A 13524-nucleotide genomic window follows, 5' to 3' on the forward strand; every position below is an offset into this window, starting at 1 on the left:
TACAATCCCCCTAAAGAACCCTCAGCTACTACAGAACCCACAGTACTCGGAACAAAACAGTTGCAAATTACCATCCCATAACAGAGTTTCAAGCCAACTTGTATTTTTCAAGCTGTTCTCTTCCTGAGATCAACACAAAAACTGTCCTATTAATGCTTCCTAGGGTTCTGTAACCCAAATATTGTCAAATATCTACTTCATGAACTCAAGACATGGTTTCACAGAAATTATATCAAACTACAAGCTGCAGCACATTTAAATCTTCACTTTAGGTTGTTCTTATGAATATATTGACTTTCACGAAAGTATTGTATTGCTCCCATTAACAGTATAGTTAAGGTTATATATTAAGTTAAAAATTGTATACAGAGAACTCTATGTCGGCAGGACTAGCAAGGGCAAATGTAGAAAATATTTCTGAACAAGTTTTGTTCTTTTATTAAAGAAACAGGCTGTACCAAGCTACTTTGCTTTGGTTTCTAACCAGCTCCTCCTTCCTCTTCTCAAGCGCTTACTGAAAGAACACAACGGTCAGTGCACATGCTAAAGGGGGAATGTTTATTTGTCACAGGGCTTTTAAGCCCTGACCTCACATAAACAAATGTCACCGTGAATGTAGCTCTGTTTTATCACTGAAAAGCAGTGCAGATCACAGCAGCACTGTTTTTTCCTGTCTGTTTTAAATTCCTTCTACCTGCTATGCTCCAAACTTTCTGAAGTCGGGCTTTACAGACGTAAATTTATCTGCCTCTTTTAAATGTGTAAGATTCAAAAATAGTGTCTTCATATTAATGCAGAACACCATATGAAGTTTTACCCAGGAACACTTTAGGACAGAGTCAAACACACAATCCTGCTGCCAAAGTTTAGCAATAAGGTGAGAGCAGGATTTACCTTGAAGGAATTCTTGCAGTGACTCTTACAAAGTTCACCCCAAAAGCTGAACAAGCATACAGAGAGGGCAATGTCAAGCAGCCAGAGATGAGCACAACTCACCTGCTGGGCCTTCTGAGACAGCTTGGGCTCTGAGCCAGCCTTGAGGCGCACCTGGCTCTCTGCAGGGATCTGCACCAGGAGGAAGGTGGACAAACTGCGGGCGACCACCCGGAACCTGCACGAGGAGAGCACAGAGGGACAGGGTGACACCAGACCTACAAGTCTCACCAGCAGATAAATTGTAAGATCTGTCCAAGTATCTTTTGCATGAGGAACAAAATAGAGGCTTTAGACCCTAAAGACATATTCCAATGCATTAGAAACCACTTCAGTATCACAGAATCCCAAAATTTGGATATGGGTTGGAAAGGACCTTAAAAGCTCATCTTGTTCTACCCCCTGCCATGGGCAGGGACACCTTCCACATGCCCAGGCTGCTCCAAGCCCCATCCAACCTGGCCTTGGACATTGCCAGGGGTGGAAGGGGATCCCAGATTCTCTGGTTATATGCACAACAGGACACGACACATACTAGAAGATAATACTTGTATAGGAAATATTGCATCTGTTTCAAGCCTAGCTGAAATACTCTTCAGCTCATATCTGAAATTCTCCTCAGGTGACAGAATGTAAAATATTCCTATCATCCAAATCAAGGAGTTAGTTGAATGACACCAAGAATTCACAGTAATTTGAACAGCACTGCATCCCAGAAGGTCTTTATAAACACAAAGTAATGTTTAGGTGCAGGGTTGAATTGTTGTTCCACAAACATTCATGAGGTTCTTTTCTCAGCATTTTTTCCAGAATGAACTCAATTTTGACACCTAACAATCAAACTTGGTGTCTCTATTTAGAAGGTAGAGTGAATCACAAGCAAGCACATGCTTTGTGCATCTCTTAACATTTCCAATACTTCAAGGTTAGGACAGAAATCCCAATGTGTCTGTTTTTATATAAAATCTTGGGACATCAACTGAAATAGTTTTCTACAGACCAGGTGGAAGTACCTTCCTCTAACAAATGGTGTGCCTACAATGGTTTGCCTGAGGTGGACACTAAGTCAGATTTAGAACAGCATTTTTCACCACAACCTTTGCAGAGGTTCACACTTGTTTCTTAACCTGATTAACATGCTCACTGTGCTATTTCTGTGACAGGCCCAATGAACATTATAGATCTGGGGATAATGTGGACTCTCATCATCTTTTAACACTACACTGGACCCAGACTGGGCATTCTAGACCCAGGCTGCAGCTCCTTTAAAAAGACTCACACCAATTAATTCACCACAGCTTCAGCCCTCACCTGGGTGACAAAGGAGACCTCCTGCCTAAGCCAATAGCACCAAGTATTCCAGAAGTGAGTCTCTCTTCAGCCAGCTGGCTCTGCCGGCCCTGGATGGACAGCAGGGTCCGGATGACAGATTCAATCAGAACGGGGTCATCTTGCTCCAGCTGCACCAAGGATAACTGCATGGCTTTATGCCACCAGAGAAACAGCTTTGCCTCCTCCTTTGCTGAGCTTTAGGTAAAATTTAAAGAAAAGCGTAAGAGAAAATAAAAATTAAAGAGTCATATGCATAGGTTAAGAAGTTTATTTCCCTCCCCACCAGGTCCATGAAGAATTCACCTTGTTAATTAATAACAGCTAATTTTATCACATGAGGATAGCATAACTATACTACCCCACCAGTTATTATATTGCCATGATCCTACTGTTAGGGATTTGATCCACCAGCTAGCAGGTTTTATGGGCCTGTAACAGGACAAAGAACAGTGCTTCCTTTTAAGCTTTACAACTGGAAATAAATGATACTGCAGTCATAAGTGGATTTAAACTTGCTTAAGACTTGGCACAAAAGGAAAGAAGCTATATCTCTACTCGTTTGTTCTTTTCTTTACTTACCAATAAAACACTTTAGGAAGCACTGGATGTTGTTACCACAACAATTTAGATATTTAATATGATCCTTGAGAAAAGGAAACATTGAAGCTTTTTGTTGAGTACAGCCCAAAGTGAAGTTCCCCCTATGCTATTTTTAATCTTTCCTCAAACAGTTGGCAGTTTAAGTTAACAAGCTCAGATTTTCCACATAAAGCACCAGCACGAGTTTCCTGTATCAGATTATCTTCCCATTACTCCTCCCAGTCATTTCCCATCGCAGGCAATCTCAGATCTCATGTTTAAAGCAAGGTTTAATCTGCATTATATGGTGGCTTTGCTGTCTTCTTCATACCTTGGCAATGAGATTACTGCAGTACCTACCACAGTGAAAGTATTTTTTTTCAATTTCAAGAAACAGTGGGAATATAGATTTTTCCAAATTGTACTTTTACAGAAAATATGAACATTATCAACATTAACATGGAAAAATAATAATCAGGTTTGCCAAATCCCAGCAATTTCAGCAGCAACTCTAACTACACTTGTTACATACATTAAACACTTTTATTTTGACCCCAAAGCTATGCATCCTTTCCCCTCAGAATCCAGTTATCTAATATGTTCTACAGCAACACAGTCTGCCAACCCTAGGCATTCCATCAGATCCACTGGCTCCAGGTTTGGTTCAGAGATGCTGCATTGTCCCCATCCAGCAGCTTTCAATACCAGGTCTCTCAGAGTGCCAGCCTGAACATTCAGCACATAACTCATCCCACCTTCTGGACACGCTGGGAAGTGGAACCCAGAACGATTCAAGGTTTGCTTTGAGTCGTTTTAACAGAGCACAAATCCAGGCTGCCATTGAAACCAAGCTTGTCTGACTGAAAAATGACTGAAACTCACTAATTTTCTAGCAGATTAAATTCCTTCCTCCATCCAACCACCACAACTACTTTCTGGTGGTATTGCCACTACAGACCCTGTATTAGTAGATACAGAAGGACAGACCATTTCATTCAGCACTCTGTTGAAATTAACTTGATTAACCAGGGCTACCTAATTATACCAGCTATACAACTCTAAATAAACTTTAATCTAAATAATAATAATCCAAAAGTCCAGGCACATTCAGAAGTTTCAAGTTTCATACCTGGGGTACACTTGCTCCAGCCATTTGCTGATGGTCAGCAGGATTTTCATTTCATTGGTAAGGGTTTGGTCAGTGTTCAGGCATTGCAGCAGGTAGACATAGAGGGTCAAGTAACTTCCTAAAGACAGGCACTCCTGCAGGAATTCTTCCATGGTTAGCTCAGGAACTTGGAGGGAAGCAAGTATAGGGCCCCAGCCTAACTCCCGGTGGTGAGGGGAATCTTTGAAGAAAGCAGAAGAACAAAAAGCATGTGAGAAAGCAGCACTTGGTAAAACATAAGAACCAGGACTACTAGTTAAGACAATCTCAGCTGGTCTACACTGTTCTTCAGGTAATCAGCATGTCATGCAACTCCGATGGAGAGAACAGAAAAATTTCACTATCACAGGGCACCTCCTTGAGGTCAAGGTGAGATATTTTCCCAGTCAGGGCTAAAATTTTAACATTTTAGCAATGGAATTAGAAGTATTTCCCCCAGGTGTTCTAAAATATTCCAAACAGTGAAAGAAATAAAAATGTAGTTCCACAAGAATTATGTAAACAGAAAAACGAAGAAAAGAAAAAAGAAAAAAAATCATGCACACTACACTACCAGAGTTCTACCAAACCAGAATATTTTTTTTCTTTAATTAGCCTACAGAACACTAGAGAAAGGGAATAATGTCTTCCATTTTCTTGGGGTTATTTTTTTTTATGAAGTCCTTCACCTTAGCTGGAAAAATGGCAACAGTACACAGAGCAAATCGGTTTTCACAGAGATGGGTATGGATATTAAGAAAACATACAGGTAGAGAAGTTGTAATACCCAAACCACAATCACAGAATCCCAGAATGGTTTGGGTTGGAAGGGACATAAAAGACCATCTTATATTATCCCCTGCCATGGGCAGGGACACTTTCCACTACCCCAGGTTGCTCCAAGCCCCATCCAACCTGGCCTTGGGCACTTCCAGGGATGGAGAAGCTTCTCTGGGAAACCTGTGGCAGGGCCTCATCACCCTGAAAGGGAAGAATTTCTCTCTCATCTACCCTTCTGCCAGTGCAAAGCCATTTCCCCATGGCAGAGAGGCAGGAACAAGGTGATCTTGAATGACCCTTCCAACCCAAAGCAGTCCATAATTCCAGACAATTTGTGCTCAGCAGCATCCCAGACTGAGCAGAGGCTGTGAGACAGAGACGGGCTCCTACCGTCGCTGAAGTAGGAAGTGATGCAGGCCTCGGTGGTCTCGGCCATGTGGCGCACGGAGGCCAGGCTGTGGCATGCAGCTGTGAGGAGGGGCATGGCCAGCAGCCCCTGCACCCTGCTGTCGATCCACCTGCGCAGGCTGCCCCGCAGAGACTCGGCCGTGGTGATGCTGGAGTTGTTCAGCATCATCAGCGTCTCTGTGAACAGGCTGCTGAGGGCCAGGTGACGTGTCTGCAGATCCATGTCTGCAAGTCAGAAACCACAAAATCCTTTCAGTGGAGAGACACTGGAACCCAGATTCAGCTTCACCAGCAGACTTTCTGTGGACACTGGGAAAAGCCTCTTCCTTGTTACACACCCATGGGCATGAGACACGATCCCTCACAACCATTTCTGTGGAGTACAGTGAGACACGGATTTCACCTGAACTCACAGTTTGACAGAGGGACCTCAAGATGGTACTAATAATACAAATGAGGTCTAGGTGATCTCACCACACAATCCTGGGTGTCTGGACACATTATACCGCTAGGGCACACCAGTATACCTCTTCTACTTCAATACATTTTCCCAGTTTCACAATTTAAAACCATTTCTGAGTCACAGAATCATAGAATATTAAGAATTGGAAGGGACCTTAAATATCATCTAGGTTTCAACCCTCCTGCCATAGGCAGGGACCTTCCACTAGATCAGGCTTCTCAAGGCCTCACCCAAAGTGGTCTGGAGCACTACCAGGGTTGAGGCATCCCCAGCTTGCCTGGACAACCTGTGCCAGTGTCTCACCATCCTCACAGCAAGAATTTCTTCTAAATACCTAACATAATCTTCTCCACTTTCAGTTTGTACCCATTACTCTTAATCCGTCAGGACCAGGAGAAAGGATTTGTGCCATTCTTCCCTTTAAAACAGAGGTAAATGACAAGTAAAATAAAAATTAGAAAAAACCCGAAACCACCAGATGACAAAGAAATGAATTGCTTAAGATCCTGTGAATCAGCCAGTTTTACCCACAAACATAACCCCTCTTTTTAATGTTGGTTCTGTCACTCCTGACAGCTCTGTAGGGCAAGATTCATATTTTTGCTTTGTGCTAATATACCACCTATGTATACATCACCAAAGCATCATGCCCTGCTGCCCATAAGGGAGACATGACAATAATGCAAATAATTAAATCATCACAGATGTTCCTCAATCCACTCAGCGGATAAAGGATTTTGACAGCTTTAGAGTAATTTGCCATTTCCTCAACACAAACCTGGGGGATTAAAGATGACTACATCATCTAGCAACTTGGCCATTTCTTGCTCCAAAATTGCAAGGGTTATCTTTCCACTTTGTTCTAAGGTGCTGAGGAACTGAACCACCTGGCGAATATACGCTCGGCACTTCAGTGTTGCATCCTGTCAAACAAAATTAAAATCAATTAGGGGAAAAAAAAAAGTAAAATCACACCTAGAACTCTTTCCATAATATTATTCCATAATATACACAAGCACAACTTCACAAAAGCCAAGAACAGCATGGAGATGCTCCAAAACTAGTTCAACTCACAAGGTGGATGTGACTATCAGAAGATGCCCCAAAGCCTGCTGAGATCTTCAGGAGCTTCACGATCAGTTCAGCTCCAGCATCCTTAGCAAGGATAACGGAGGGAGGGTAGTGACTGTTGCAGTAGCTGATGATGCTTTCATAAGATGAAATGCCCACAAGCTGCCAAGGAAGGGAGCTGGTCTGTCCAAGAAGATTTATGAGTGGAGATTCCTGAAGATTTAAAAACATCAGTTTAAGCTACACCTTCTTTGCAGTTTTCAATTCATACGCACAGTACTCAATATTGTAAGGAAGCTCTGGCTTCAGAATTTGAACGAGATGGAGCTGAAAACCTGCAGAAATAGATGACCTTAGGGAGTCTGTCTGAAAATCAATTCCTTACTCAAGCAGTAAGCTAACACAGGTATTTCATCTCTAGCATTTCCACAACTGTATTCAGACTGTTGCAGCAGCTCTAATCGAGAACAAAACTCTGCGAAAAATGATAAAACATGCCATGTAAACATATAAATACAGCTAGAAGGATATGGAAACCCTTCAAGGTAAAGTCACCTCAGTACAGGTTTAAAAGAGGCATTAAAATATTATTTTTAAATTATAAATTATTTCTAAAAATACGTTAATGTAGCTATGAGAAACTGTGTCCCTCAATTTTCCATTTAGTGAGTCACCCACCAACCTGGGGGACTCCTCATGTGCTTATTCTCATAAATACCACCCTGAACAGCCCCACAGCTCACACAGGGAGTGCAAGTCAGCATATGTAAAAGTCTCTCTGTCTATGAGCAGCTCCTATCTATTCTTAAACATCTGCAGTAAAAAAGAGTCCCCTGGGCACAGAGAAACACCAACTGGCATGGAGCTGTGTCAAAAGTTTTGACTGGAGATCATGGAAAGGTTCATTCCCCAGAGGGTGCTGGCACTGCCCAGGCTCCCCAGGGAATGAGCACAGCCCCGAGGCTGCCAGAGCTCCAGGAGCATTTGGACACTATTCCAGGGATGCCCAGGGTGGGATTGCTGGGGTGTATGTACAGGGACAGGAGCTGGACTCAATGATTAATTCCAACTCAGGATATTCTATACCCTATTCTATGTTTCTACAGGTTTTACAATGAATAATCCAGAACTAACCCAAATTACACTACTTGTACAGGAATGTGACACTGTACTCCTCAGGTTGCTCATGCCCTGGAACACAAGGCTGAGAAAGTTTGAGATTTAGATCAAGGTGTCACAGGAGTGCTCTGGGAGGCAAAACCCTCCTGACAGTGTGCCAGTTTAACACACTGCTGGAGGGAAGGAAGAAATTCCTGAGGTTGACTCACACCATGTGCAGACAGCTATCTTCTGAAGATTGAGAAGCTTCTGATAAGCAAAGACATTCAGGTCAAAGCACATGAAGTCTGGTAATTTTCCTAAACTGAAATACAATGATGGTCAAAGGCTGCTGGTGACATCTTGGTGCAGCATCTTGTAATGCCTCAGAGGAAATGGTGCAAAAGAAAATGCACATGGAAGAAAGCTGACAAATGTGAAATGGGACTTCTTGAAGATGATCAAGACCCTCCAAAGAGTCCTCCAGAAGCAATGAACTGCACTTAGTCACATCTCATACCCTTTTTAGTAAAGGATTATTTTTCTTTCAAGAGATGGGTATGAACCATCACAAAAATTACCTCTTCGCTTATAAGCTGTTCCTCCTTTGCCAACAGGACCATCATATACAGCAAACAGACAATCATGCTGTGAGTCTGAGGGTGAGGGTTGGGATTCCAGGCATCAGAGAGGACACTGACCCAGTTTACTTCACATAAAACATAACCCAAGAACAAGAAACAACTCTTGGGGCTGCCTCTTTCAATCTAGGAAGGAGAAAGGGAAAAAGACAGGTGCATAAAACAGTGTAGGATATAAGTAGTTTTACAATTTCCAGATGCTTAGCCAACTGTAAATCTACAGCAGCATTTTAGGTCAGCAGAGGAGCAGACAAATGTCTTTTCTCCATCATTTGGTTCCCCCACTTGCAGCTTTACTTTGTCTCAGGTGACTTGGAAATGAGAACAACATGACAATAGCAAAATATATTAAATCTAACTATACATATATACATAATACATATGCAGTAAATAAGACATTCTGGAAGATCAACAAAGAGGGAGCTGTACAGCTCCCCACAACTTTGTCTAAGACTCAGAATCACTCCTTTCCAAAAATCCATCACAAATTGAGCAGCTGTGAATGCTGAAAACAAACTTTAAAAGCCTACTTGCTAAAAGAACTGCCTCCTGCTCTCCAGCTATTTTCAGGGGCAGCACTATGAACTTAATTCAACAGATGCCACAAACTCACTTTAAAGAACTCTTCCATAAGCATCTGGTCTGGATGCATTTCCTTCCATGGAAGCTTTCTGAATTCAGTGTGGAAAGCATAGAGAATAAACTCTGGCATTTTGGGGGCTGTGCAACACTCACAGTAATGCATTAGGTGTAACCAGAGAGCCCCATGGTGGCTTGGCAACAGCTTTTCTAGAATCAAAGAAAATAGCTGAATTAAGAACAGAAAAAAAATTCAGATAAAACTTGATTTCAGAAGAAAGTCTATTTTTGAAAATGAAAAACTTGTAAGTTACACTAAAATACACTCAAAGAAAAAAAAAAATGCACACTGAACTTTTGGGGTTTTTTCCTCCAAATCAACAAGTGGGGAGAGTTAGGATTTGATGCTCACCTTTGAAGCTCTCATGCAAGAGCTTGATGCAATCTGCAAACAAACAGACCACAGTGGAGGCTACAGGAGTGTCACTCTCCAACCAAGGGTAGCAGGGCTGGCTACTGAAAAGAAGCACAACAGAAATTTTTGTGTTCAGTTACCTGAGCATAAACATTTGCAATTTAAATATTCTAAAGCAGTAAATTTCAGGTATCAGCAGTCCTCCCATTTTCAGCTCTTTGGGACTCTCCTTCCTTAGAAGAGCTGCATACTTCACTATGCCACTATGAAGATTCACTGAGTAAGCAGAGATTACTTGTTTGGTATTTAATAACGGAGTTGAAACAACAGTTTCTCAATGACCTTATTCACCAGCTGCAGACAACCTTCTAACTTCAGTGCTGAAGGTGCACTCAATTCCAAAAGCTTTTAATTTTGAAAGAAAGCAAAATCTGAATGTGTAGTAGCATAACTAACTTTTCATGAGAAAGCAGAGGTACACAGGGCAACATGAACCGTGTACATGAATGAATGCTGTGAATGAATGATGTGAATCATCAAAGCATTAATTTAGCCTAAAGTTTCTTTATACACCATTGGCATTTGGGGTTGTGTATGTTTGGCTTTTTTGTTTTCCTTTAAACAGGTATTATAGATATTATGGAAGCTAAAAAGAGGAAATCTGAAATTCAAGTTTCAGTGTTTTTAAAACTGAGTGAAATTCTTCAAATAATCAAGCTCTGCTCATATTATTACAAGATCTTTCTCATTCTAAAATAATTATTCTATCCAAACCTTGGAAAATTTGATGTAGGTCATAAATTAGTTCTGTAATTATTAAGGAAATGACAAAGTGAGAGCTATTTAAATGGAAGTCAAGACAGTCACAAATTATTAAAAACTAGGTAATAATGAAAGCCATTCTTACAGGACTAAAGTCCCTACTTTAGCAAAAATTAATTTAATTTTAAAATTCAGTATATACCTTGCATCCTCTTTCTCCAAGACCAGTATCCATGGTTTAAAGAGTCCAGCAATGACTGAATACAAGGACTGCAATGCTAAAAGGAAACAAAACAAAGTTGTTTTTTTCCTTCAAATCAAACACTTTTCTAAATTTGCACATAATATCTTTTTCTCATTCTACCATTCACAGTATTATAGAATAATAAAGATTGGAAAAGACCTCTAAGGATCATTGAGTCCAAACCTTCAATCAGTTCCTTCTGATCAAATAAAAATTTATAATACATTATGCTTAATAATAACTCTAGTTAACAATAGGGCAGTTTTAATGACCACCATAAGCAATTTGCTTTGTTAAGATATTTTATTAGTATAACTTTAATAACACACTAGAGATTGTGGGGGCAATGATGATTCACACTTTAAACCTCCGCATATTAAAATGTGTTAATTAAAATTTAAATTTAAATTAATTAAAAATTAAAGCAAATTTTCTCCAGATCTAAATCATGCATGGTGAAATTCAGTAGTTTCTCCTTCCAAACCTCTGCTCAGTGCAAAAGACTCCATTTTTCTTGAAGAAAGTACAGTCGCTTCATAAAATAATTTTGAAGCAAGTTCAAATGCAAAAAAGCTTTCTTACAGATTATAAAGCATAAAGTCCAACATGGCCATAAAGTAGCAGCAACATTTCCTATCTGTATTTTAATATTATCATTATTGCACAAATGCAAAGAAGATTTTAGTGTATATTTAAATGGCCCTTAACAGCAGGAATTAGAAAAATCAGGTGTCGGTACTTAAGTAATTTGCTTTTAAGACACATTACCTGCTAAAATTCTGCTACTGCCAACAGGCTCTTGGGCTAAATTAGCAACTTCAGTGTCAATCAGTCGCTTAATGAGATACTTCAGGAATGTGTTCACTTCAGCCACGTAAGGAGTCCATTTTGAAAACAGGCCAAAAGTCCTGAAGTCCACCGAGGCCAGTCGGAGTTTGCAGAAGGACGTAGAAAGCCACTCTACTGTCTCTCTGACCTATAAAAAGAAGGAAGCTATTAATCAGCTGCAGAAAGACTGCACAGCAGTGCTACCTGTCACTAGAGGGCATCTGTTTCACCTGAAAAACATAAATCAACACAAGAGGCACCCACCTGCTCTGTGGAGAGGAGAGATTTTGCAGCATCCCTCACCACAGGACCTTCAGCAGAATCACTTTTATTGAAACTGCCCTGTTCAGTCACTGCTGAATCACATCCCAAAGCTTGAAGTGATGCCTTCCAACAGTCAGGGCTTAGGAGCTGCTCTGATGAGCCTTAGGAGAAAGAAAGGAATGCGTTTGTGAAAATCAGAGAGATGTTAGTCCCTTTATCCAAGTAAGTCAGAAGAGGTTGAAATTAGAGCTCCCTGCTACATGAAAAATTAGGTAACATGGGAGTTTGAAAGCCCCAAGTTTAAAGGTGATAGATTATCTATAGTTTGCAAATGTAATCAACATTTCCTTTTGGCATCTACATGTTTCTCTTCTTAGACAGCTTCCCAGGCACTTTGTACGTCCCTGGCTGCAAATACACAATAAGAGACAGCTGCTGCCACAGCAGACATGGTTTGACAAAGAGAAGTACTTTTGTTCTCATTTGAGGGGCACATCAGAATATGGGTGGCATCAAATGTCAACCAGGACATATTAGCAGATTTCAGTGTCAGTTACACGTCTTGATAATTCCAGCTCTCTGCCTGATATTGAAGGGTAATCAAAACAAGGGTTCTGCATTACAGACCATGACATAACCACTATTAATAGGCGCTTCCATTAACAGAAGACTCTCCTCCATCCTTCTCCTGTTACATGGGCTGAAAAATCTATAGTCACTGATGTGTGCCTTGACCCACAGAAGAGCTACAATATGTCTAACAAAAACCTATCACTTAGGAAGACACATAAAAATGCCCTAGGTAGAAACCTAAGGAAGTGTAAATCATTCTGCAGCATAACTTTGTTGCATAGAGTTCATATTTTTAAACCAGGAAAGTTCTACACAAAGGCTTAGGATGCATCACCTCAGATACTCACTCTGCACAAACAGCCTTAAGAAATCACTGTAATGATCAGGGAACTGATACTGGAGAAGGTTAGTCCAATGCTTGCAGAAGATACTAAATGGCATCAAAATATCTTCTTCAGGTTCCAGGCCACATGCATTGAGAGCCAAGTGAATGGACTCCAGGAGCTGGGTGCGCTCTGAGAGAGGTGGCTTGGCCACACTCAGCCACTGTGTGAGGTCAAACTACAACAGAGCACAGAAAGCACTTGAAAGCAGGAGATTCAACACCTTTACAAGGAGGAAAATTAAATCATGGCATTTTCATGTATTTAAGAAAAACCTCATAAATTTGCATGTCTTTAGTCCTAACTCCATACGTCGCTCTCTAAAGGCTATGATTTAGCATACTGCAGAAGCCTCTAGATCTGTGAAACAGCCCTTGGCAGAGGGGCTCAGATTCATGAAGATGTTTCTGAGTTTGCACACAAGCATTAAACTGGACTGATGCCCACTGTCCACTCATTTTCAGATGGAGGAGCAAAGCTTTCGTAACCTCTGGAGCGCCTGCTCAGACCTTGGTCAGCAGGGAAAACACTGACCACTGCCACCATGGACAGCTCAGAGTCCTGCCCAGGACAGACTGCCTGCTGCTCCCAGCTGTGCCCCTGTAACTAAAGAGAAGAATGAGAGCAATACCAGTGTTACATTAATTTCTCCATTAAAGAGGAGAATCAGAGCAATATCAAAGTGTTACACTAATTTCTCCACTGGCAGCATAACGAGTTACAGGAGATGTGCCAATCACCTGCAATTACCTTATTCTGTTTTAAGACATGCAGGATGGAGAAGGGTGCCAAACAGAGCTGGAAAATGCAGACACTATCCCAAATTTTGTTTTGATAGATACCTGGCATTCACTAGCTATTGTGATTAATGTCTTTGCAGAGATACCAGGCAGAAGAAGTCACTGAGAGATGGTTTTAACTTCAGCAGTAAGCCCTGGGAAGCACATACCAATACTGTCTGGGCTAGAAAAGGCTACTTAAGCTATTTGCTTTTGACTCCAGCCCCTCTTGAGCTTAAATGCAA

General features: G+C 41.1%; 1 protein-coding gene across 4 annotated transcripts in view; it reads right to left on the reverse strand.

Moving 5' to 3' along the window:
* Positions 1 to 13524, reverse strand: part of EPG5 (ectopic P-granules 5 autophagy tethering factor) — a 54801-nt gene that overhangs the window by 1997 nt on the left and 39280 nt on the right. For 2 of the 4 annotated variants that reach the window (XM_088054139.1, XM_088054138.1), the window contains exons 31-43: positions 12465 to 12678; positions 11545 to 11705; positions 11221 to 11428; positions 10411 to 10486; positions 9444 to 9544; positions 9066 to 9241; positions 8393 to 8578; positions 6717 to 6926; positions 6421 to 6565; positions 5162 to 5404; positions 3974 to 4193; positions 2245 to 2460; positions 997 to 1111 (exon numbers count right to left, since the gene is read on the reverse strand). In XM_088054139.1, the coding sequence (XP_087910265.1) occupies positions 997 to 1111; positions 2245 to 2460; positions 3974 to 4193; positions 5162 to 5404; positions 6421 to 6565; positions 6717 to 6926; positions 8393 to 8578; positions 9066 to 9241; positions 9444 to 9544; positions 10411 to 10486; positions 11221 to 11428; positions 11545 to 11705; positions 12465 to 12678 (2271 nt within the window). Of the gene's footprint in view, positions 1 to 996; positions 1112 to 2244; positions 2461 to 3973; positions 4194 to 5161; positions 5405 to 6420; positions 6566 to 6716; positions 6927 to 8392; positions 8579 to 9065; positions 9242 to 9443; positions 9548 to 10410; positions 10487 to 11220; positions 11429 to 11544; positions 11706 to 12464; positions 12679 to 13524 lie in introns of all 4 variants that reach the window. The other 2 variants (XM_088054137.1, XM_014257046.2) reach the window with 1 other exon arrangement.

This window comes from Pseudopodoces humilis, chromosome 4 (assembly GCF_049639895.1).
Source record: "Pseudopodoces humilis isolate 2021_Gansu_Grassland_sample_001 chromosome 4, ASM4963989v1, whole genome shotgun sequence".
Classification (NCBI taxonomy): Eukaryota; Metazoa; Chordata; class Aves; order Passeriformes; family Paridae; genus Pseudopodoces; species Pseudopodoces humilis.